Source organism: Poecilia reticulata, chromosome 5 (genome assembly GCF_904066995.2).
Source record: "Poecilia reticulata chromosome 5, P_reticulata-male-v2, whole genome shotgun sequence".
NCBI lineage: Eukaryota > Metazoa > Chordata > Actinopteri > Cyprinodontiformes > Poeciliidae > Poecilia > Poecilia reticulata.
The window spans coordinates 13680605-13706311 of NC_088834.1; the positions used below are offsets into that span (position 1 = coordinate 13680605).

General features: G+C 38.1%; 3 protein-coding genes across 4 annotated transcripts; 2 read left to right on the forward strand and 1 right to left on the reverse strand.

The window, feature by feature from the left end:
* Nucleotides 1-89: 89 nt before the first annotated feature.
* On the forward strand, nucleotides 90-9918 carry arl8ba (ADP-ribosylation factor-like 8Ba). Its single transcript, XM_008408697.3, has 7 exons — nucleotides 90-423; nucleotides 5725-5805; nucleotides 5936-6009; nucleotides 6142-6235; nucleotides 6376-6443; nucleotides 6784-6854; nucleotides 9024-9918. The coding sequence occupies exons 1-7, from the start codon at nucleotides 301-303 to the stop codon at nucleotides 9071-9073; spliced, it is 561 nt and encodes a 186-aa protein (XP_008406919.1). The 5' UTR covers nucleotides 90-300; the 3' UTR covers nucleotides 9074-9918.
* A 2257-nt stretch (nucleotides 9919-12175) lies between these two features.
* Nucleotides 12176-20346, forward strand: edem1 (ER degradation enhancer, mannosidase alpha-like 1). Of its 2 annotated transcripts, none has more exons than XR_014087572.1 (12): nucleotides 12176-12827; nucleotides 14305-14377; nucleotides 14791-14894; nucleotides 15593-15764; nucleotides 15856-16039; nucleotides 16174-16348; nucleotides 16909-17029; nucleotides 17120-17290; nucleotides 17366-17439; nucleotides 17546-17642; nucleotides 18102-18229; nucleotides 18538-20346. XR_014087572.1 is itself a non-coding variant. In XM_008408698.3 (12 exons), exons 1-12 carry the CDS (start codon nucleotides 12358-12360, stop codon nucleotides 18625-18627), a joined length of 1917 nt encoding a protein of 638 aa, XP_008406920.1. In that variant the 5' UTR covers nucleotides 12177-12357; the 3' UTR covers nucleotides 18628-20346. The 2 variants fall into 2 exon arrangements, 1 of the variants encoding a protein (XP_008406920.1); XM_008408698.3 differs by having other exon boundaries at nucleotides 12177-12827; nucleotides 18044-18229.
* A 596-nt stretch (nucleotides 20347-20942) lies between these two features.
* gnat1 (guanine nucleotide binding protein (G protein), alpha transducing activity polypeptide 1) lies at nucleotides 20943-24689 on the reverse strand. The gene is made up of 9 exons (XM_008408700.3): nucleotides 24428-24689; nucleotides 23345-23387; nucleotides 23122-23263; nucleotides 22877-23034; nucleotides 22671-22799; nucleotides 22457-22586; nucleotides 22209-22362; nucleotides 21787-22003; nucleotides 20943-21702 (listed from the first exon to the last, which is right to left on the reverse strand). The coding sequence occupies exons 1-8, from the start codon at nucleotides 24531-24533 to the stop codon at nucleotides 21813-21815; spliced, it is 1053 nt and encodes a 350-aa protein (XP_008406922.1). The 5' UTR covers nucleotides 24534-24689; the 3' UTR covers nucleotides 20943-21702; nucleotides 21787-21812.
* Nucleotides 24690-25707: the final 1018 nt, after the last annotated feature.

Genomic DNA, 25707 nt, shown 5'->3' on the forward strand with positions numbered 1-25707 from the left:
TGCACCTATATAGTTGGTCTTCCAGCCGCGACAAAGCACCTTAAGAAGAAGAATGAAGAAAAAGAACAACAACAAGAAGACGAAGAAGAACAAGCTCAAGATGAAAGCTATGGGATTCCACTACCAGTAGGGGCGCTGTTGAACAGTGTTGACTGACTGATCATATGACCATTGCCTATGTGTCCCAGTTCCCTTCCTTCCCCCTTTGTTGCTGCTGCTGCTGCTGCTGGACAACGCCACATCTGACAGGGAGGGAGAGAAAGAAAACCACCACAGGGGAGCGTGATCGGCGACATCAAGATGCTGGCGCTAATAAATCGGCTTTTGGACTGGTTCAGGTCCCTGTTTTGGAAGGAAGAGATGGAGCTGACTCTGGTCGGCCTGCAGTACTCTGGAAAAACAACATTTGTAAACGTGATCGCTGTAAGTCCTCAGCGGCTATTACTACTAGCTACTTTTGCTAGGTTAATGCTAACACCATTAGCCTTTTTAATGGGATGTTAGTCACCCAGATTGGGCAGGGACTGAAACTCGGTGTTTTTTTTGGCTGTACAGCTGTCGCTCCGTTGCCTGTGCGAAATCAGTTAAAAACACACCTGCGGTAGCCACGCTGTTGGTGTTTTGTCAACACGTCTGCTAACTAGTTTGCCGCTTTTCGGCTCTTGTTAACTCTGTTATTACTGTACATGCTAACCTCTCTTCCCAGTCGTTTGTGGTTTTTGTCACCTTCGCGCTGTGGGAAATTCACAGAGGTGTTTAGAAATTTTCTATCACCAGGAAGTTGACAAAAACATGTCGACTGTTGCAAGAATTGCACACAAACAGGATGGATCCCACAGTCATGTGAAGACTTCTAGAGTAAGTGTTACTGTTGTAACAAGTCAGCAAGAGCGACGTGTGGTTGCCATTCACACCCTGAGACGGTGAATCAAATAAATGCCACAGTTTCATGAGCTTCCATTAATCGGATGAATATGCGGAATTTTGTGAAAACAACAACAACATAACAGCTTGCCATTTCTTTGTTATGCCTATATTGATTCAGTTTAACTTTCTATCTTGCACAAATATGTTTAATTATGAACAGGACCCAAACAAATGGAAATATTTCGATATACTTGTGTTACAGTTTTCTTTTGCATGTTTGAGAAAGCCTCTCTTATGCAACTTTTGCAGAGATTTCTCAAATATTGGTTGCAGCTTTTGTGGCAGCTAATGTTGTCTAATCCAGGGATGCTCTAACTTTTTTTTTTAATCATAATTGCCAACTCGGTAAAAAAAGGAACCACACCCAAAACAGATTTTCTTAAGTATCTTCATACAGACTTATATTTTAAAACTAGTAAGGGTCAGCACTCTTTCGGTTTGTTTTTGTATAACTTAAAAACCAAAGCACAAACGCACTGCTCTATGTATGGAGCTGCATGCTTGTTTGAAACCTGGCATTTGATTGTATGCTGCATTTCTGCTCAGATGTTTAATTTGGAGATGTTAAAGGAATGATTGTCCTCTATTTGATATTCAAGGTGAGAAACTGAGATTTCTCATCAAACCCTACTTCTAAATTAAAGATGGCAGCCTTGCAAATGAAACTTATTCATGGCTTCTGTAAAGAAAAAATTGAAATGAAAACTGCTTATTTGTGCCTATTAAATTTAATTGTCATTTCGTGAATGTGTTTCTACAATGTTTCAAAGTAAATAACAGATAAGTACAGTTTTACCTGGTCAATAAAATTAAAAATGACTACAAAGCTACATTTAATAACACTCGTTCTGTTTTACTTATGAGACCAATACTGACATGTCAAAAAATGACTAAAATTATTTGTTGATAGAAATATATCTTGCACCCCTAGCTATTACCTGATCACTGATCATATGAAAAAGCAAATCCCACTGGTTTTTGAAATTGGATTTGGTTCACGGATTGTTGGATTTCAATACTAGCAATTTGATTTCAGAGGACAATGAATCATTAGCGTAACATCCAGTTGCACCTATTCCTTCCCCTGGGTCACGTTAGTGTTGTATTTTTCTCAATGCTACCTTTTTTAAATGTTTCTTGAGCAGCTCATCAGTACCTTCTTGCTTTGCACTGTTGCCTCGTTGCAAAGACTCTAAACTTTGCCTTAAGATATTGGGTTGAAATCCCGGTTAGGGTACTTTTTCTTTACAGATTCCAGGCTCACCAGATCCATGCTCTAAAACCATGCATGCTAGATGAATTGGCTGCTGCTAATTGCATGTACTCATATATAAGGCTTCCCCTCCCCCCCCTCAAAAGTTTCCTAATTTATTTCTCCATCAGTTTTGTCTGCGGAGCAATTAAATCTTACTTTACACAATGAAAAGGATTTTTATTTGGAGCGTCATTGCACATTGTGTTGATGGGATAGAGAGAGTGGTTAGTAAAGTATGTTAACTGCGTTATCTCAATATTCGATTTGTTTATCCCTTTTGACATTTACGATTTTATAATTGTTTCCCCTAATAGAAAAAAAGCAAAACAGGAAATTTCTAAACAGAATTAACTAGTTAGTGAAATTCAGCAAATTAAAAAGAAGGTTTTATTAGAAAAGGCACATGGTTAGCTAAACTGTAGACTACAATTTAGATGAGGAAGCCAAAAGATGGCAGGATGTGTTAGATACTGATCAGAGTCTTTCTGCGTTTGCTCATTATCAGTAAGTGCTAAGGCTTCATAACCAACATGCTAACCCCACACCTCCCTCTTGTCTTGTAGTTGTAACTTCTCGTCAGCACCGCTGATATAATTAGGAACTTAAATGACTCTTTTTTTCAGTGAATCCACAGCAAGACAACTCATTGTCTTCTACTAGCTAGCATGCTGTTAGCAAACATGAAATTGGCTTGCAAATTATTAGGTTCGGCTTTATTGACCAGGATTGTGTACATAAACAAGGACTTTGACATTTGGTTTTCACACTCAGTGCACAGACATTAAGTATAAATATTAGAAGAAATAAAAAGAGGGATAAAAGAAATGGTGTGTATGTTCAACCAGTTTGTTGCGTAAAGAACAAGAATAAAAGGAAAGCAGGTTGTGGTGGGTCAGATATGCTTATTTTGTTCACAGCAGAGGAGCTGAGCTGACTAATCAAGCTGCATGAGGCAGCCTGTATGGATGCTCAGAAGGGTCAACAAAGTGCAAAACCCACAACGTGACAACAAATGCCACAACAGAAGACATGCTTAAAAGGAAATTATACCAACTTAGAATGACTTCTGTTCTGGCTTTTGTTGTTGTGCTGTAAATTGTGCATTTTGTTGACCCTTCTCAGTCACCGCAGGCATAGGGGACGAAGTTTCTGTCATGTGTGGTTTTGGTGTTTGCTAATAGCACTTTGTAAACACCGATGAGAAGATAGATTTCTAAACATTGCATCAACATAATCTGTCATTTTCAGAGTGTAGATGTTTTATTTTGAATGCCGTCACTAACGGTGTTATCTACTTTTGGCTAGCATTCTTTTAGCAGCTTGTGAGGTTCTACTGGTATGACAGCCAATGTAAAAATGATGAGGTTTAGAAGATTTTGGGGTCTGTAGTAACATGCTAATGTTAGCTAATGTTAGTGTTACCCAATTAAGTCTTTTTTTTCTAATTATATTTTAACAAACATTAGTTCTAGATTCCTGTTGCATTTTGGGCTCAGCTCTTCAATTAAAACTTTTATTAGGTCACTGCTGGGTTGAATGCACCAAGTCAGAGACGTCATTATGATTTTTTGTAGAAAATACCAAATAAGGCCATTTAACCATTTTTTAAAAATCTTTGTTCTGAGGTTTTAGAAAAAAAATCTAACATTTGAAAACAAACTTGAGGAACTGGTGTTGTAATGTATTCAGTCATTTTAGCCACTTGTTGGTCAGATTATTAACACTGTCAATTACTTGCAACTGAAAATAGGTTATTGTAGACCTCAGATGCGCAGAAAACTCTTCAAAATAAGGAACTAAGAATGCTTGTTGCCTAAAGCTGCAACCATCACCACTATCTTAAGAAACATAAGTGAACACCAAAGATTTGCAAACTGTTTTTTTTTATTTTTTTTATTTATCTTGAATAACTCTCCAGTTTGTATTGTACTCTATCGATTGTTAGAAGGGAAATTTGTTTGGCGGTTGAGCGTGACTCTGTTTCCTCCTTTATGTGTAAAGGCTTAAAAAAACCGGCCCATGTAGCCAGTGACGCATAGTTTTGATTTCATGAATGGCTGCGGTGGGGGTGGCTTCTCCTCCTCTCAGTCATAAGACTGCTGAGCCACTTGGCTTCATCAGGTGACTCTGGGAAGTCATGTGCTGTGGACTGTATCAAAGCTGTACATGCACTCTTACTTTACAAAGTAATCAAAGTTTAGGGAGAATAAAACAATTTGAACATAAAGTAGCTCACAGTAGTCAGTTGTTTGCGCCTACAGGAATTCAGGGGAACATTTTCTCACGTCTTCATTTGTTTTTCAAGAGGAAATGTTGACACACGTTGCATTAGATTGCAAAGAGTTTCACCTTCCTACAACCGTTTATTAGCTGTTCCTTCTCAGGGAAACGTTATCTTCAGAAACTTGTACTAGCTGATGTAATTTCAAAAGCAAATACTACTAATCCTTGTCCAAATTATAGTTTGGGTTTATTTTAAGACAAGTCGTATGTTATGTTACCCATATGACTTGTCATTTGTAAAGAGTCATTTCAAGTTTCTAGAAGTTACGTTTTCATATATTGGCACTTAACTCCTTTTTTATTTTGTGGTAACTTTAACAACGTAAACTTACAAAACTGTCCAGGTGAAACCGTTGCTACTGGTACATCCCCATAAATAAATTATTTATTTCAGTTATTTAAATTATCGAGGGAAATTCGTACATATTTCTTTACACATATAGTGATGCATTTCAGTGGTTCACGTTTTGTACGTTTGATACTTATGGTTTACAATTAATAAAACCAAAAATTTCTCTGGAAATCACAATGTGGCTTAAGTTCATAAATAATGCATTTTCATGTGGAAATGCTTTGACCTACATAATCATGAGAACAACTACACTCTTCAGAAAGAGGGTGAGCCGCAAAATGTCATCGCTGAAGAAGCTGACGTTATATCCAAGTACACAAAAAGAGAGTGGAAGGAAAAATAATGCTTGTGTAAGCAAATGGGAATACAAGACGGCAACCTGGGCTGCTGTACCCAGCAGAGCTACAGGCTGGTTACCTTTATGGTGTTGTGCAGTAATTTATGCAAAAGATACTGTAGAAAAAATTAGCATATTTTTGGTAAGGGGTATTAGAAATCCTTTATCCTTTCTTTGGTTTGTAATATTCAATTCCTCTAAGAAACAAAATTTTGGGTTTCCATTATCTGTAAGCCATAATCATACAAATTAAGTAAAATAAAAGCTTGAAATATATTGGTGTGTGTAATAAATATTTCTGAAATTGGTTTCAATTTATGATGTAAAGTACTTAAATTAGCTTTAAAATTTCTTATTTATTAGGATGTTGACACTAATGTGTGTGTGTTTTTTTTTTATAATCCACTAAAATTGTGGTTCTCATAGCTTTTTGATTTTCTCATTTCCTTTGACAAGACAGCTCAAAAACGACCATTTTCAATAAACATTTGTGAAGAAGTGTAGCATATGTAGAAACTGCGAACCAAGGAAGAAGCATAAAGAATTAATTTCACCGTTGTGTTTTTCCAGTCTGGTCATTTCAGTGAAGACATGATCCCTACAGTCGGCTTCAACATGAGGAAAGTCACTAAAGGAAATGTCACCATCAAGGTTCGGCTTTATTTGATCTATTGTTAATAGTCACTTCACTTCTAAATGTTTAAAATGTTTTGTGGAAAAACTACAGTTCTCCCCTAAATGAAGAAGTGAATATCCAGAAACTTTGCTGTTCTTTCTGCAGATCTGGGACATAGGAGGGCAGCCCAGGTTCAGGAGCATGTGGGAGAGGTACTGTCGGGGAGTTAATGCTATTGTGTGAGTATCCAAACCGTTTCTCTGGTTTTATTTAAATTAGGGACAGCTTGAGTGACACAAAAGTGTTACTTTCTTGCTAACGATGACTAAAGCAGTTTTTTTTTTTGTTTCTTCATGCGTACGAAACTGAAGGTACATGGTTGACGCTGCAGATCGAGAAAAGGTGGAGGCCTCCAGGAATGAGCTTCATAACTTATTAGACAAACCTCAGTTGCAAGGAATTCCTGTAAGTGTCTCCCTGCAAGCACTTCTGCAGACGTGTGTAATTTCCATACCGGTTACGGAAAACTTTGTGGCTTCCTTTAGATTAATCCCTGCAGTTTCACTCTGCAGTAGTAATGTTGTGTTTCTCCTTTCTCTGTTTAGGTTTTGGTTCTTGGCAACAAAAGGGATCTCCCCAACGCTTTAGATGAAAAGCAGCTCATTGAGAAAATGTGGGTATGAGTGAGACAAAACAAAACGTGCCAACGTCTGAAATTGATTCAGCTGAAAACCTGCAGATTAGAGCAGTTTAACTGTTTTTAAAACTTTGACCAATTATGAGTTGTTGTTTTTTTAAAGTCCTGCAACGTTTCAAACATTTTTGTCCTGCTGACAGGTCTTGCCTAAGTTCCACATCCACATTTCTTTTCAACTGCAGCTGTTGTCGTTTGTGCATTACTGGCTCCATCTAGTGTCAAGTTCAGAAAATGCATGCATCTCCCAGACAGCGAATAAACTGGGGAAAAGATGTGTTGTCATGTATGTATGTCACACCCTTGTTTCCATTTGCAGGAACCTTGCAGCTATTCAGGACAGAGAGATATGCTGCTACTCCATTTCCTGCAAAGAGAAAGACAACATTGGCAAGTTGCACTTCATTTCCGTAGTGTTGTTCTATTGAAGCATTATGCTTACAGGTGTTTAGACTGCACTGTTTTATTTCCACCTGTAGTTGAAGTTAAATTTTGGATTTCTGAAGAATATAAAAAAGTCATAAAGCAATTTTATCCACAGATATAGATCTTCAATTAAATTTAGTTCCTTAATATGCCCGTCATTTCTTCTGTTAACCTTTTTATATATATTTTTAAATTTTCTTAGTGCGGAATTCGTTTGATAAATAAATGTGTTGTGGTGCTGGATTTAGTAAGCTAATGCTGTGACACTTGCCTTTTCACTTATAGGAGGATTCTGCTTCTTCAACAGCATTTTTGTAGTTTTATTAAGCATGTTTTACTCAAAAGGTTTTGCTGTGGTATTCAGAATTATATATTAGTTGTTTATAAAAACAAAATTGTTTTTGGTAATTGATGTGAGCCTCAGATTGATGTAATAGGGGACTGTAAAATGTCTTTAACTTATTAAAATTTGTAGAAACCCTATAAAACTTCGGCAGCAGTCTGGTAGATGACATGTGTGCTGCAGTTCTGACCAGTATTTAAAATTTACACTGATGATGCAGCAGCTGAAAGCATAATTTTCACACATGTAGTCAATTTGCTTTTTTCTTGTCAAGCTTTAACTGTTCCACAGTAATGTGCGCTGAGGACACAGTCTAGACCAGAGGAGTTCAAGTCCAGGCCTTGAAGCCTGGTGTCCTGCAACTTCTGTCCCCATCCACATGGACATGATTTTAGGTGGATTTGCAAAATGTTTTCTTTTGTCGTTTAGGCTGCACGTCAGCACAGATTCGACGTCTTGGAAGACCAGAAATGATCATTTTCAAAGCCAGATTCCAGAGTGGAAAATTTTCAGAACCACTGCGAGCCGCTTCTTTTTTCTGTTTTCTTTTTTAAATGATGATGCTGAAGCTCCATCTCTCTTGATCCCCCATGTGTCACTTTCACGAAAGTCATTGTGTTTTTTTGTGTTTCTCCAGCAGCGTTAGAGTGCCACCGATTGGTCCAGAATGTTGACTACTTCATTTTTTTTGTTTTTTTTTGTTTTGCACGTTGCAGTGTGGATGCACATTTTTCTTAATTGTTTGCAAATATATACCATAGTCGTTTCATGTTCACAGGGCCTCATACGTGTCTCTGCTTCAGCACAACTTAATCAAATAATGAGATCATTAAAATGATGCTGAAGAACTAGACTGCTTTCTGAGGAGGTAATTCAGCCGTTTGATTCAAGTGTGTTGGAATAGGAAGGTGCAGGACACTGGATTTGAAGACTCCTGGTCTAGACTCTTAATCTTTAAAAGTCTGTCTGCAGTTAGTTTTTCAAGCATGTATTCATTTATCCTTAAAAAGTCACTTTAATTTCATGCTACGGTTGTAGTGGATGGAAGGGAAGTCGAATTATTGATATTATTCATTTGGCTCAAGCATTGAGGGAAAAAAAAAGAGTTACTGTTGTAGCTAAATATTAGGGGTAAACATGAAGGGAAAATGTTTGGACAAAATTATAATTGATTCAAGTTGAAATAACAGACAGAAGTATTTTTATTGATAGAGGACACATAATAAAAGTTACCCAGTAAAAACAATACATTTTCAGATCTGAGAAACTTGATGCTTACAAAGAACGCGTGTAGTCTCCTTGATTGTTCGGCTGCCGACTCTGGTAGTGAGACCTGTGTTGTCTTCATCCCTTAATGTTCGATTGTTCCTTCCCTTAAAAACAATATCCCAATTGTTTCGTAATCCTGGTAAGGAAAGAAGAGATATTATTCTTCATACAGAGTGAATGCAGGAGTGCTCACTTAATCTGTTTATGCATTCTCAGTAAGTGGCACAAATCCAGTCAGCATATTAAATTAAAGAGGCATTTTGTTGTCAGGAAATGAGCGATTCAAAGAGAGATGCAGTGCTCTGAAGTTCCACCTCGTCTGAAATGCGTTTCTGTTTTAGAGTTGTGGCTCTGAAGGCTCTTATTGCATCAGATTTTTTTTTAAAAACAATTAAAATGCCAGTTATGATTTATTTGTCTTCCATACTTTCCATATATTTAGGCTGTCTAGCTCCAATATGGTATATTTGAACTGTTTTCTTTCTTGCTTCTAAAACAGCCTGTCTTTCTCTCATTTGCAGATATCACACTTCAATGGCTCATCCATCACTCGAAGTCTCGCCGGAGCTGAATACTGCATTTATTTTCTCTTCTGTATTTGCCATGTTGCTGTCATGTCACACTCTCACTACCGCGCAATGATGTACAGCCGCATTTTCACTTTATGTGCTGCCCTGTTATGCTTGCTTCTTACCTTTTTTACCCCAGCGATTCTTTCCCAAACTCATAATGCACTACTTAAGCTTCTGATTCGAGGTTTAAAGAAGGAAATTAACATAATGCATTAAGTGAAGCTGTAATTTACAGAGAAAAAGGAGACTGACTTTTCAGTTACCTTTTCTCTTGCAAGCATTATCCAGGGGATGGCTACTGATAGTGGGTATAATAATGCACACTCTCACAGATGGGTGTTTATTTTGTCCAACAGACCTCACACAATGGGAAATGTTCTTCACAGGCGGGTACTATGCCAGGATGTGGCTGATTTGGACCTCATTTCTATCGTGCTCTGTTCCTGTGAATGTCCTCCGATGACTGTCGCTCTTCGCTTGGATCAGTGCGCGTCTTTTTCTTTTAGAAAATTATGCATTCTTTGCATTCAATTTGAGCAGATCTGTACAAATATCTTGCCAGTATGATTTTTACCAATGTGGGATGTGTGTGTATGAATATATGATTCTATTTAAAGTCTGAATGTACCAAAAGTAAAGCTGTACAGGCTCGTGTGGTTCATGTTGGCCTCGGTGTATAGTCTGATGATGTCTTCTGTGCTGCTGAGAGAGTGGCAGAAATTAAAGTGCCTTGTGCAGCGTCTCTCTCTCTCTCTCCTCTGAACAAAGCAGCATGTAAGGTAGAGTCACAAACGACTCCACCTCAATGTGTTAGAAAATAAAAAGGCATGCTTTTTAATTTAAACCTGGTTGTTATTCGTATGCTTTGATTTGCTTTTAAAGCATAGTTTTAGTGTAATTTTACCTAAACTATTTGGATTTCGGATGACAAAACACTTGGCTTTTTATATTATTTAGGTTCTGTGTATCTACACAAGTGTTTTTAAATACTATAGTTGGAACATAATGCTCTGAAATAGTATTTGGTTCTTGCTTTTTTTTTTTTTTTTGGTCAAAGTTGCATGTTTCAGATGATTACACAAAGGCTAATAGTTCATCAGAGACATCCAGTGGAAACACAAAGGCAGTTTTCAAACAATGATTTCATTCAAGATTCAAGAAAGCTATCCTAAACCAACCTGAATGAATCGAGTTGATTAAATGATCACTTCGCCTTAAAAAATGAGACGAGAGCAATTAAACAGTTGTGCTTTTGTAAAGCACAACTCTGTTTCATAAGCCTAAGGTGCTTAGGCTTGATTAATAAATCGTCTTAAATGGAGCCTGTCTGGCAACATGAAGTATGCTAGCATGTCTCCAAAAGCATCACAGAACCATTAACAAGTCATCTACATGGTCATAAAAAAAAATCCAGAATCTCAATAGCATTTTGTGTGTGGCAGTTCAGACGGTTCCACCTCAGTGATCTGATTAGCTGTTTTAGATCAATTACTTTTATATCAAGGCGTGTATCTACTGTCTGATGAGTCTAACATACCATACCAGAGTTGATCAGCTATCTGTGTTTCTCATTCCAAACTGCCTCAAACCGGCTCTCCTGGCGTCACCTCTGACCCAGTGCATCAAACAGCAGATTTTGATTATATATAAAAATTAGCACAGGTTTCGTATAATATCTTCAAACTCTTATAAAACAGACATAAGCAGTTTCAATACCAAAGCATCTGTTACACTCAATATTTTCTTATTAGTTTTCAACTTCTTTGGTTATAATGAGCTAAAACATTTTCAGATGAATATATGATTTATAGACTCTTAAGAATGTGATCTACTATAAAAAAAACGATTAGACTAATTTTAATCAAATCGGGATCATTATATCTAAGAAAAATGTTCTACTGATTAAGTTATATATTGATTAAACTATGAGTCTAAATCTCACCTAAATTGAGGCCTACTCAAAACAATCAGGATCAGTCTAATATTTCAACATGTGCTAAAGTTAAAACTAGCATTAAAAGCAGCATAAATAAAGTAATATTTCCAGCAGCTGCAAAATATGAGTTTGTTTAAAAAAATCAATGTTTTAGCCTGTTTAACAATATGCAATATTTTAGTAAAACAAGATATGTAGTCATTTTGGAGGAAAGATATTTGTAAATTATTTCAGGCCATAAACAAGAAAGGGTTTTGTAAGCTTGCCTTATATACAAAAACCATTCAGCTCTCCATGTTTTTGTTTTTGTTGTTGTTTTTTTTCGAGGTTTACTTGATTCCATGTTGTCTAGTGTCTCAGTAACAATTGGCTTTGGATCTCCCTTACTAGAGAAAAATAATTAGCTACATTTATCCAAGTTTAATAGATCAATTAAATGCAAGATTGGGGTGAACCTTTGGGTGCTTTTTAAAAACAATTGCTGCACATTTGTGGTCTTATATAATATGAAATTATAGAAGGAGAGCAGAAAGCACGATTATTAAAATATTAATAATTTGTGTTGTTTCAAATATTTCCCATTGTAAGACTGCCTGCTTCAGCTTGGATGTGTAACATTCTTCAATTTCAGTCTGGGGGCCGTGTTTCGGACATCTCTGACTAATATAAAGCATTACAGGTCTCTGTTGACTTCGTCAGGGTCAGTGTTTACGATTTATTAATTTAAAAAAGACAGTGGGCAACAATTGCACTCACGGTAGAGATTTAAGACACAAACCACCACCGGAAAAAAGCACACAAAGGTCTCTCACTTTTAGTTTTAATTTCTAAGTAAGTGAATATGTATGAAAATGAATATCATTGTGAGTATAATGATTTATTCATTTATTGGGTGGCCCATATACACAGTTTGTTTTGACCATGCTGATTGACTAACAGTGAAGCGCACCATTTACTTTGCAAAATTCTCTAACGTTCAGTCCTTCTAGATTTAAATGTAACCAAATAATGTTTCGCCTTTTGACAGTTTCACTCTTGTGGCTCATTTTTATTGGTGCGTTTCACCGGAGTGCCACGAAACTTAACAGGAGGATTGACAGCTCGTCATCAGCCAATCAGCAATAAGCCCGCCTTTCAAAATGAATAATGACGAGAACGATTAGCCAATCGCATCGCCGGATTTGGGATGGGCTGGTTTGTTGACAGGAAGTGAGTAAGGAGGAATCTCCACCGTACGAGCCTCTGTGACTGTAGTTTAGCTTGACAAACAGCGGTTTTCGTGTTCAGATATACCTCGGAGGTAATGAGGACTTGGATTATGCACTTTAAGACCGACCTGGGGCAAAGATGCAATGGAGGTCAATAGTAGTGGGTCTGGTGGTCCTGAGACTCTCTGTCAGCTGGGTTCTGTGGCTAGCCTTCGGGCTGGGACCTGAGATTAGCTCCGGGTTCAACTTCCACCTCGGTTTTAATTTGCACAAACTGGACTTGCTGTTCCGCGAGGAAAAGGAAGCCGACCCGAGCGCTGGCTCTTGGTCCCAAAGAATCCAGGCTCACAGGTATGACGAGACGGCGACCACCTGCGCTAAGATCGGGGAGGATTCCCCCAGGAGGTCCTACCTGAACCTCTTCGATGGCAACAGGGATGAGTACGTCCGGAGGTACAGATCCTTCCCTGACACGCTGAGGGTGAAAATGAAAGACATGGCCAAAGAAATGTTCTACTTTGGATACGAGAACTACATGAAATATGCCTTTCCAGAGGACGAGCTGAATCCCATTGATTGTGAGGGGAGAGGTCCAGACGTGCTGAACCCGTGAGTCTCTCTCTGAACTGGCCAGTCCTGGTCTTTCAGTTATCTCAGTTATTTTAAATAAGCTGAGATTTCCAGTTGTAGTTTGTAGGCAAATCAACTTTAAATGCAACAAATCAGCTGGCCCAGAAAACAAGCAGGTCATGGTTCAGGTTCACACACAACATTCATTGACTGATCCTGTTTTGACCAACTCGGGTCGTGTGAGTACACTGACCTGCATGTCTAAGATATTCCATACCTGACTCAAAGGCATGAATTACCTCAGCAGCTTGCCATTACTTTATATTGAAGCTTACAAATTTAAATCAGGTAGGTTCAGGCAGAAAAACTTGTTAGACATGTAGATCAGAGTGTTGCATGGCTGGGAGACATTGAAAACATCTTAATCCAAAGCTCAACAGTACAAAGGGCAGCTTTTAGATGTATATTGTCTATATTCTATTTATATACACAGCAAAATATACATTTTATCCTATATTATCAGAAGCCTAGCTACAGCAGGTTTGCTCATTTTGACCACCGAGCGCCCTCCATATGGCACCCTAGAAAAAGACTTTCAGATGAAATATTTTAAACTTCATTACATTTTTGTTAATTCTGTTTTAACGGCCTAAGTAAACAATATGGTGGATTTGCCTAACAGTTTCCAACCAGATTTGCTCTACAAATGCAGACAAGCAAAATGGAACTTCTCTTGCTGAACAATTGAATATATTGAATTAAAAGGCAAAACGGGCTGCCAGTAATTCTGAAAGCAGAAAAAAAGACCATCACACATCAAATATGAAATGAAGGAACATTTTTTTCTTTCTGAAACTGAAGGAAGGCTTCTTAAAACAACAATATAATTGAGTTTCACAAATTTCTATTTTCAGACAAATTTAATTTTAAGCAGATAATTAATTGGTGTAGGAACAGTGTTTTTGTTTAAAATGAAGCTCACATTAATTGTAGTTATTTTTAAATACTAGAAAATAAATTGCAAAATGAGTTATATTTGTTTCAATTAAGAAAAGATTCTTTTACTGTCATTTAACTTCTTTGAAAAGTACGGACTGTGTGGTACAAAGTTAAAATAAGCTAAATAAATCCATCCATGTAAGCTTCGTTTTGCACACATGGGAGACTTTTAATGAACGGTTTTACAAAACTTCTCAATGTTATTTTTAACCAAATGTGAGTCAAATGACATTAGAGAGTGACGTTAGAATGAAAGCAATATCGCTGCAGACGAGTTGCAGCTGAAAGGAAGATAAAAATACTAATCCGTTTTAATAACAAGATCCTTTTGTTTCCAAATCAGCTGCGTGCTTTCCAAGATGAAGCAAACTGTAACTATGGAGACCTGATAAGACTGATTAGATGTCTTCCACTAACATTAGATTATGTGTAACCATCAAAACTGCTCAGCAAAAAGTACTTTCTGTTCTGTAGTGTCATAAGAAAGCTTTCCCACTTTTTCCTGTTTTTGTTGTAGGTCGAACATCAATATTAACGACGTCTTGGGGAACTATTCACTCACACTCATTGACACCTTAGACACCCTGCTGGTAAGTTAGCTTCCACATGGTTTTTGTATTGCTTAACACAGAAAATCTCCTTGAGGACATGGTAGAGGTTTTGATCTCATGACTTCAGCAGAAAAAAAAAATACAAAACCAGATTATAAATCTGAACTCTTTTTGGTCTTTTTCCATAGAAAATGATTGTTTTGCACACATTGCTAGTTACAAGTGGTATGTTTTACACCATGGTGGTTAACACTTCCTGTACAAGTAGTGGGTCGTCTACTGCTCTCAAAATTACCCGTTTTTGAATTAGTTATGTGTTAGTATGTCAGTCTAAAAGGTTGGCAATTGAGGGCTTTCCTATCACCCAGCTGCAGCAGCATTCACAATCTTAAACAAACCAGAAAGATAACGCAGAATACGCTGTGGTTAAACTGGGTGTCTTGTTTCACCAGGTGCTTGGCAACGTGACAGAGTTCCAGAGAGCCGTCAAACTGGTTATAGATACCGTGTCTTTTGACAAGGACTCAACTGTGCAAGTCTTCGAGGCTAACATCAGGTACAAACGTTACGTTAGACATGTCCAAAACTCTCCAGCTTGTGATCAACTTTAAAGTTTTCCTCTTACTTAAAGTTTTCTAGGTGCTCACTAATACATGTTGTAGAGCAATTATCTCAAATTATCACACATTTAGCATCTTATGAGTTGATTGGGTCATTCTTTTGTGTTCTGCTCAACATGTTTTTTCCAGTTTTCAATTCTAAAGCTTTGACCAATTTTACTCTGCTCCAATTTCTCTTCAAGAGCTGTGTTATATCGTTACAAGGACACGGTGTTAAATATTTTCTTTTGAGCTTGGTATGAGTACTAGTTAATTATCTGCATTAGAAGTAGAGTAGGAATGTCACATGTAAAGGCCCAAATAGTGACTGTAAGCTGTACAAACAAAATGACTGCAAATTTAACACATTATAGCAAAAACAACAATACGATCACTGAAAATATTAATTACATTTATCTTTATCGGTATATACAGTATATATATTAATACTGTTCAGGGCTGATCAATCAGCAGTTTGCATGATGCTGGTCAGCAGTCACTTTCTTCATGCATCTCCAATGATATTAAAAAATAAAGCTGTACATTTACTGAAAAAAACATAAATACTGTAGCTGTACTTCTTTGTAAGACTGATACAATTTTGCAGCGATGGCATTAAAAAGGGGTCACTTAGTTCTTCATTTAATCTTTGAAGGATCCTTGGAAGCCTTATCTCAGCACACATTCTGCTGACTGACCCCAAGCACCCGTTCGGGGAGGTGGGCTTCAAAGATTATGACAATGAACTTCTGCATCTGGCTCACGACCTGGCTGTGCGCTTGCTTCCTGCTTTTGAGAACACAAGCACGGGCATTCCTTTCCCCAGGGTGAGCGAGATCACTCTTTGATTACAAAGTAAGTCATCCCGCTTCCGTGCGCGAGGCCGGGGCTGATTGTTTGTCTGTGTCCCGCATGCAGGTGAACCTGAAGACGGGAGTCCCTCAGGACGGCATCAATGAGACGTGCACCGCAGGAGCCGGGTCCCTGCTGGTGGAGTTTGGCATTCTGAGTCGCCTGATCGGGGATTCGACGTTCGAATGGGTGGCGAGGCGAGCCGTCAGAGCTCTGTGGAATCTGAGAAGCAACGAAACTGGACTGTTGGGTAAATTCAGCTTCCATTTGGGGTGGAGGAGTTTTAATTCCACTTTGCCCATTGATTTTTGTTTCTTTTCAATACTTGGTTCTCGCCTGATGTTGCCAAAGGTGCAAACATCCCTCTTTGGTTTCTTTTTGCAGGAAATGTCATTAATATCCAAACAGGCCAGTGGGTTGACAAGCAGAGTGGGCTTGGAGCTGGAATGGACTCTTTTTATGAGTATTTGCTGAAATCTTACATTCTATTTGGTGAGAAAGAAGATTACCGCATGTTTAAGGCAGCTTATGAGAGCATTCAGAACCACCTGAGAAGAGGGTGAGTCCCAAACAGAAAAAACAAATTTGAGAGATTGATTTTGTTCATTGTCCAATTTTCTGCATTGTTGAGAGTCTCGTTTGGTTGCAGCTGAAATGTGAAAATATCGCAGCAACAGGATCTGAGTCTGCCTGGGAATGACCAAAAAGAGGAATTAAAACTGAGAAATGTTTACAGCGTAGTCATGTTTTATATACATTACTTTATTGAAGTGTTCAAACTTTCTGAACTTTTCTACATTGTGTCAAGTTGGAACTCTAAAGTTTTGAGTTTATTATTGGGTTAATAACTTTAGCTGCATTTCTTCCAGTAGCTTCCCCGTTGCTGCTGGAAGAAATGCACCCATAAAAACGGGTTAAAAAAATAAAACCATCAATAAATGTCCTTCTACTTTCCAGCTATGCTCTGCTTCTTATTGGTCTTAATATTGGTGTTAATGTGAGAAAATATGAAAAAAGTCATCGTACTCTAGAAAGTCACTGTATGTTTCTGTTTTTTTTTTTAATGTGGAGAGGAATGTTGTATAGCTGAATTGTGTGAAATCTTTTCCCTTTGTTCAGGCGCGAGTCTTGCAATGAAGGTGAGGGTGACCCACCTCTCTACGTTAATGTGAACATGTTTAGTGGTGAGATTATGAACACGTGGATCGACTCCCTTCAGGCCTTCTTTCCTGGGCTGCAGGTGTTTTTTTTTCTTTCTTCTGACAGAAATATATATATATATATATTTTTTGTTCCAGTAAACTAAAATAAGGATTTATGTAACTCATAGGTGCTGAACGGGGATATCGATGACGCCATTTGCCTGCATGCCTTCTACTATGCCATCTGGAAGCGCTTCGGGGCGCTGCCAGAGAGATACAACTGGCAGCTCAAAGCTCCCGATGTGTTATTTTACCCTTTAAGACCAGAGCTGGTAGAGTCCACCTACCTGCTGTACCAGGTAGTAACTCGGTGACAGCAGTGGTTGTTTACTTTTTATCAATCGCGAGTAATTTTCCTTACTTTCTTCTCACAGGCAACAAAAAATCCTTTCTATCTGCACGTTGGAATGGATATTCTCCAGAGCCTTGAGACAAATGCCAAAGTCAGGTATCTATTTATGTTGTTTTTACTGATTTTGGACATGTATAAATATAAAAAAATATATGTATTTGCCTACTGTACACTTCACTGCTGTGTGTTACTGCTACTGCAGATGCGGATATGCCACACTCCACCATGTTGTGGATAAATCCAAAGAGGATCGCATGGAGAGCTTTTTTCTCAGTGAAACCTGCAAATACCTTTATCTTGTAAGTTTTCAATCTGAGGCATTATACTCTGATATGTAGCGACAAACATTTATTTTACTTCATTGTTTCCTAAGGCTTATGTGCACTTTAAAGACAAAAGTGTAGGATTTGGTGACCTCTTGTGCTAAAATGGAAGACTTGCAATCTTTGAATCACATTTTAAAGTTTGACAAAAAGCAAACTTCATGTTAACACACATAAAGGTTTACATATCCTACTATACCAGAATGAGTGTCAAAAAATAAATATAAATGTATATGTATATGTTTAGTACTCTATTTCTGATAACCTCTTAGCACGTGGAAGGTAATTTGAATAGTGTATGCCGCCCCCCATACACCATTTTGAATATATGAATTAATTTGTTGGGGAATTTTATTGTCTTTTCCTCTGCATTGCAGCTATTTGACGAGGACAACCCACTGCACAAATCCGATAACAAATATATCTTCACTACAGAAGGTCATGTTGTGCCTATAGACAAGCGCTTCAGGGAGAAGCAGTGGAACGACTTGTCTCCATGTGAAGAGGGAGCGCTGGCAGAAACGGAAACAAGCAACCAGCCGCCTCCGAGCAACATCAGCAACGTAAGATCATCATCCCGGTTCATTTAATGTGGTCAATGAGTTTGACCAGAAAAACAGTTAGCCTCAGGGTTCATCCTCAGTCTGGAAAAACATAAAACTTGGCTGGAGTGTTTTCCAGGTGTGAATCAGTATGGAAAAAGAAAATTAAGTATGTTAGTTCTCATTTCTTTTTCTTCATCCATCCATCAGTCCATTCATCCATTCTCTATAAATTAAAGTGATTTTTTTTTCTTTTTAGCTATGAATTGTTGACATAAAACATTGTGAAAAGGAACTCTGTATTTATTCTTTCTTCTGTATCTCTGCAGTGTAACAGGATCCCAGAGGAGCGTCGATATGCTCTGCCATTAAAGAGTGTCTACATGAGGCAGATTGATCATATGGTGGGAGTGTTTTGACGAAAAAGGACAGATGTGGTTACACTTGTTTGAAAGGACTGGAGAGGAGGACTTCCTCAGTTCAGAGTCTTTGCACCATCTATTTCTCAGATCTGGATCTAGACAGGAAATGGACAGTAATGAATCCTGAGAAGACGAGACTGTATTAAAGAAAAAGGTTTTTGGTTTTAGAGAACGATGCCAACAAAGGTGACAAGTCCAAGGTCAGGAGAATTAGTTTTGATTGTTAGTTTTTGTCTGAACTAAGAGGGTTTTAGACAAACTGAGATGTCTGTTTGGGTAAACTTTGCACATATGTGTGTGACAGAGCTGAGAGTTTTGACAGAAAAGCATCTGATAATAAGATCAGTGCCATTAACCTCACATTAATTCAGTGCATAGCCTATAAACAAATGTGGACCTTTGAGCAAGCCACTCTAAACCTGAGAACCAGTGCCTCTTTAAGTTGATATACCTGATTAGATCAGTGCTATTATGTAAGGGCTGTGAGATAAAACTCTTAAAAGAGCTGCTTTTCACTCCAGATATTTTTTAGTCAAACAGCATTACTGCAAAACTCTGGTTTTTAAAACTAGAGATGCACCAATCAGAGTCTCATGGCAGACTAATATAGATTTTTAGCCAATTCTAATTTCTCTTTAAGATTTAAAAATATATAGGAACAATGGTCTTTTTTCTAACTTTGTGCTATGTGAAATCAAATTATTTATTTTCAGAGCAAAGGCAATATGACTGTGTTGTAATGAGAGGGTAATCTCTGTGTTCTCTTAGAGAACATAGTTTCTTATCTTAGTTGTTAGATTTCCATAAAGGTTGCACACATTACTAAATATAGCTTGTTTCATTACACGTTTGAAAGCTGAAGGGGACAAAAAGAGCAACTTTGCTGTACTCTGGTCAAGTTTCCTGCTGCCCCCCCCGCAGCCTGAATGAACAGCAGTCATGTCTTAATAAGTCATGCAAAATGCTTTGATTTGAAATGGCTCTTTACATCTTTTATACTTCCTCTGACTTCAATTTTGATCACCCGCTGATAACAGTTAAACTTCTTCAATCAGTAATAGCATGCACACATCGGGAGAGCTCAGAAACGGATCTGGTCACCAGTAAGTTCTCCAAAATGTTCTACCAAGTTCTTGGTGCATCTTTACTAAAATGCTAATGCATATCTGGGCAGAGACAGAAAGTCTGGGGAGTAAACTGCATTTTTTTGCCTTTGACTCATGTTTGACAATACTGAGAAAATACAATATTGAGATAATCAAATGTTTGTCTTTCAAACTTTTATTGACTCTATGTCTTAGAAAGGGCTTTGTGCTCCCATCAGAATGAGGTTCAGGGCTGACTCTTTAAGTGCCTTCTATTTGTCTTAGTATTTCTGGATGCTATGTGGTGTATATTAGCCGTGGATAACATTTTTGAACATATTTTATTGCCACTTTTGATATTGCACAAATGTTTCATTCCATGTTTATCTGCGGTTCTTTTAACCATCACAAGCCATAAAATTTTATTTTTTTTATTTTTTTTTAATTCTAAGTTTGTATTGGTGACAATTCTACTGCATTGTTTATGATTTGTACTTGTACAGAAGAGACTGGAGCTGTTTCTTTTGGTGCACTTCATACCTGTCATGCGGTTAAAAACTCAGGGTTTATTAGAAATGCAAAAATCAGTGAATGCTTTTGTAAGAAATAAAATTTGCAATGTTGCCTACTATTTTCCATTTTATTATTGTTTCCAACATTAAATATTGTTCACAATACTGAGGTACATTTCTATGCAATATTACGCAATATAATTTACAAATATTTGATGCATTGAAATCATCTTTCTGCTACTGTGTAATTCTGCTGCGGTCTTTGTTTAGGTCCGCTTTCCTTTGATTTTGTCTGCATTTGTGACAAACACCCAGGTCACGTCTCACATATTCAGATGTAGCTGTGGTTACACCTAACTTCATTTTTTCTCAGAATAAAGTAGAAATCTTCCATAGTTATCTGCGTTACTAATCCTCCCTTCAGGATGTGATGCAATCACATACTGTAGCTCTCAGAAGTGGTCAAAGGTCATTGATGTATTGGAAAACAGATGCACCTCCCATTCTGGTGAATTTTGTGAGGGAGGCAGAGGCAAATGCAGATGCAGTGACTTGCAAAATTGTTCATGTGCTTTTTTCATCACATTTTATATCATAACCACAAACTTTAATATATTTTAGAGGTGCATAATTCTAAAATTAAAGGAAAAGGAATTTCCAGGAACCTGAGGAGATTAAAAACAAGATATTAATTCTAGAAAAAATGACACACTACTGAGTTTTCTACAGAAGCTTTAATAAATTTAATCAAAAATGCACATTTTTATATTTCTCTGAATTTCAGTATACGATACGTTGACTCAAAGGCTTTTTGACAGGGAGATTCGAATTGGGGTTAAATTAATCTCTAGTTTAACAGTTTATTGATTAACAGTATTACAACACACCATTAGACATTTGATTAATTATGTGCAATGGCCCTTTTTCAACTACTGCAATAAAACCAAAAACAATCTAATGCTTCTCTCAGAAGTTCAATTTATTATCTTCTGGTGTTACAAATTGTGCTGTTTTGTGTCTTTAGAAAAAGCCTTTTCTAATGACAGTTCATCTTAAAGTCTAACTGATGCTGAAGTGCATATGCAGGTGGTGAGGCCATCTTGTTAGCCCTTTAATTATATGCTGTCTGATTACTTGAGCTTAGAGACACTGCGTCTATTCATGAGTACATCTGAAAAGAAATCAGTTTATGCAGACAAAATCTACAGATTGCATTCATCTCCAAAGATGAGCAAATGAGAAAAGTTTAACAAAAAAATTCAACTCATCTTAAAATCTGCACGGGATTATTTTCATGTCTCAGTGATAAGGAGTCTTTGGTCGAAGCTACAAGTTTAGTTTTTAAACACAGCAAATTAAATGTTATTTTTGTTTTTGCATTCACTGGTTTGATGATGGCTTTTTGATCTCCATCTTCATTCCCCTGTTAGATTTGAGGAGGAATCTGAGGAATGTGACAGGGCTAAGACGCTACCCTGTCAAATAACATAGAAACACACGTGTTAGATAGGAGAACAGTCACTCTCGGTTAGATTTGTATGATTTTTGACTTTGCTCACCTTCATTTAGTTTCCCTGCTTGGCTCTTAGAAGAGACCGCAGTCTTTCAGGTTTTCCTTGATGATGATGTCGGTTACGGCGTCAAACACAAACTTGACGTTTTCTGTGTCTGTGGCGCAGGTCATGTGCGAGTAGATTTCTTTTACATCTCGGCGCAAGTTCAGGTCCAGGAACTGGATTTTGATGTAGTTGCCAGCATCCTCATAAGTATTGGGCCCTGGGCAGGACAACAGCGAGATATAAAAGATAAATGACAAAACAATAATGAAATGAGGAAGAGTTGTTTTTCCACTTTAATATCCACAAAGTGAAGAGCTAAACTTGTAGCCAGTCTATTCTTCACATAGCTAGATCATGTTTTGCCGACGATACTGTCATTTATACATTGAAAAAATAATCTAAGTAGTTCATGAAAATCTCACCGTCGTACTCTGGGAAGCACATGCTGAGATGGGCTTTCTTGATCTTCTCAACGAACACATCCTTCTTGTTAAGGAAGAGGACAATGGAGGTGGTGGCGAAGTAGCGATGGTTGCAGATACTGTTGAACAAGTGCAGACTCTCATGCATTCGGTTCTGAAAGTAAAAAAAAGAAAAAAAAACTTTTCAGTGACCCAGATTTTTACTTCTTACCATAAATTATGAGATGCAATGGTCAACTCTGTCATACCACTTCGTCATCCTCCACCAACACCATGTCATAGGCGCTCAGAGCAGCAATGAAGATGATACAGGTGACACCTTCGAAACAATGAATCCACTTCTTTCTTTCTGACCTCTGGCCACCCACATCAAACATTCTGAATCAAAACAAAAGGCAATTTGCTGCGTGATCACCCGATCAATCCTAATTCCTACTAATGAGCAATAATTCGTAGAATCACCTGAAGTTAAGATCCTTGAAGGAGAATTGAGTCTCAATGATACCAGTGGTTTTCACTCTTGATCGCAGCACATCCTGCTCAGTGGGCACATAGCCTGGTTGGATCAGTCGCTCCAGGTCATTGAGGTAGCTGTGTGAAAATTAAACTCTGTCAGTGGACTTATTTTTACGATTACATGAGCAGTGTTTCAGTGTGTTGTTGCTTACTATCCAGCTGAGTCGTTGAGTTGATACTCTGAAGCCCTGTCGAAGCAGACCTGGATGCCAGAATCCTTCCACAGACGCAGAATGATGTCTGACAATTCTTTGGGCATGGTTCCCTCCTCAATGGTGTCTGCAAGATGCATCAGTTTTCTAGCATCATCCTGCAGGAAGGACCCAGGTGGACAGTCACATCAATAAGTTTAACTTGGAACATTTGACCTAAGATTTACATAGACGTGTGTTGTCACCTGCTGATCGGGGTGGCCGTAGTTAATGTTGAGTGTGTTCATGGCCTTCACGATTGCCATGATGGACTGCAGGGTGTTGCTGTAGATGATGACGATGAACTCCAAGCATTCTTCAAGCGAATAACCATCTTTGTGGATAATTCTGTGGAGAAAGTGTGGCATTACTATTGAATATAGCTTTGGACAAGAAGGAATAAATGCTGCTTAGATACAAAGTTCTTACTTCATCTGTTTGACAATGGTGCTCTTGCCTGATTCTCCAGCCCCTATGAAAGGGAAGAAATCATTTTAGAAGATGTCTTCGCCTATTTTATCAGAATATCCCAACATTTTCTTTGATTTGAAGACACCTTACATGGCGATCCATTCCCGAAAACTGGACATTGATGAAGCTACCAGCATGCTTATCAGAACTGGTGTTTTTATTTATGTTTGTAAGGTGTTGGAATAACATCTGTTTTTCTCAGGTCCTCCACTAAATCCTCCAAAAGATGATCCCAACAAGTGCGGCATAATGCTTCTTACTTCAGCCCTAATCTTTTTTTACTTGACCCTAACCTGTATCACCATAAGCAGAGGATGAAGCAGTGCATGAACAATGTCTGAAACAGGTTCTTATGTGTGTACAAAGTATTTTCAGATGGCGCAGTCTTTCAACTGTCAACAAATATTACAACTCTGAATTACTTCAAGCAGCCCAACTACATTTGACTGTATGTTCTGTATTTTATTAGCTCATAGAATAAACTGTAGCTCTGACAGTTTCTCTCATTCAGTCTAAATTCAGAAGATGTAAAATGAAGGTGCTATAAATCTGTTTTGGTTTGTTGATTCAGGGTCAGTGTCCTTCAGTGTTAAGCCCTTTGTGCGGAAGAACCTGTTGTGTCAGGATTAACAGGGATTGCCTTGCGTGATTATCTGAGTGTCTCAGCAATTCAGTGACACAGTTTATTAAGCTCTTACTTGATATGTTGCATCTTTTCATGCACAGTTAGATACTATAAAGAGTTTTAAAAAAATCAGCCCTGGAAATTAATTAGGTGTTATTTGCAACAATGCATAAACCGACATCATTTGCTTTTATCATTGTTAAACATGAACTAAAATTGCTTGTGAAAGTCAAAGCAGGAATTGTTTTAGGGAAAGTTTTTAACCAAAACAAGTTAGGAAGTCACAGTAAGGTAATTTTACAGCTCAACTAAAATAGCACACTAAAACCATCTAAGGTGTGGGAATGGCTCTGACCAGATCCTGATGTATTGAAACCATTGCTTCTAAATCACTTGTCCAACAGGTGTGTCTGTACCTAGCAGCAGCAGTTTGACGGTCCTTGCATCCTTGTCTGCATCCTCCTTCAGCCTCTTCTCCAGCTCCCTGGAGTGTTTGTCCTCGGCGCTAGCTCCGGCCCCCATCCTACTTTTCCCGGCTTGGGCCCCTCTGTTTCAAAAGCCAAGTGTCAGGGAAAATGGAAGCAGGTCCCGGTTGGCTGCTCGCCTGCTACTGTCTGACTGGTGCCTTCAAGCACGCAGCTGATGCGCCAACTGCCGGCAGCTGGGGATTGTTTGAGTATTTTTTCCCATCACAGGGAAGGATTTTGGGCTCCCTCAGCCCACCTGACCAGTGGTGGCCAATGGAGCACAAGGACAAGACAGCTACAGGGCAGAGGTGTGAAGGGAAGCAGACATACATCACTGTAGGAGTGCTCTAACCTTTAGGGTACTTTGCTGCGCTCAGCGGAAGATGAACATCGGCTCAAGTGCTTATCTCATGCTCTTCTTAGGCTCCTTCAGAAGAGAAGCCAGTAAAACTAAAAGAACTTGGTTCATGTCTTTGTTACCAAAGCTAAGTTTAGTCTCTGATGTGACCAAAACAAAAATGAAATCTGATGGTAAACTCATTGTGGTTTTACTTCTGCAAGAGGGATGAGAATGTGATGAGACTGTTAGAACCAACACTAAATCAGGAAATGCATGTCAAGACCATCAACCTGTAGTCTAAACACAGACATATGCACACAAAAATGCAAAGATGGGTCCAAACATTCCTCATCAGATCCGACAGCCTGAAGGGTGAGTCCTGAAGTGCTTAAAGAGCTTTGCAGTTTCACCAGACAGATCTCATTGACCTAAATCTGAAGCTGGTTAAGGAGCCTAATCCACTCACACTTTCAGTTCTGTGTGCACGAAGATGCGGCATGAGTGTACGTTCGTGATCACAGCATCATATTTCATTACACGCTCAGGAACTGAAAAATAGTGAAATTATTGTGTTAACTCTAGCGCCTGGATTAGAAGGCATACACAGGATCAAAACGTAGAGCATCTGTAACTGGGTGTAGATGCAATTTGATTGTAAACATATTTGCTTCTCTTTTGAGGTAATTTTTTACTTCTAACCCCATTTTGTTTGGATACAATCTTGTCCACTGTAAATTTTAAATTGTGACAAGACAGAAAGTGTCATTGTTGGACCAGAGTCTTTGAAAGAGAAACTACTGAGTCAATCCATTGATAACTGATGGCATCAAATTGACTCTTAAAGTAAATAAACTCTGTGTTATTTTTAACCAAGGTATGTCATTTAAAT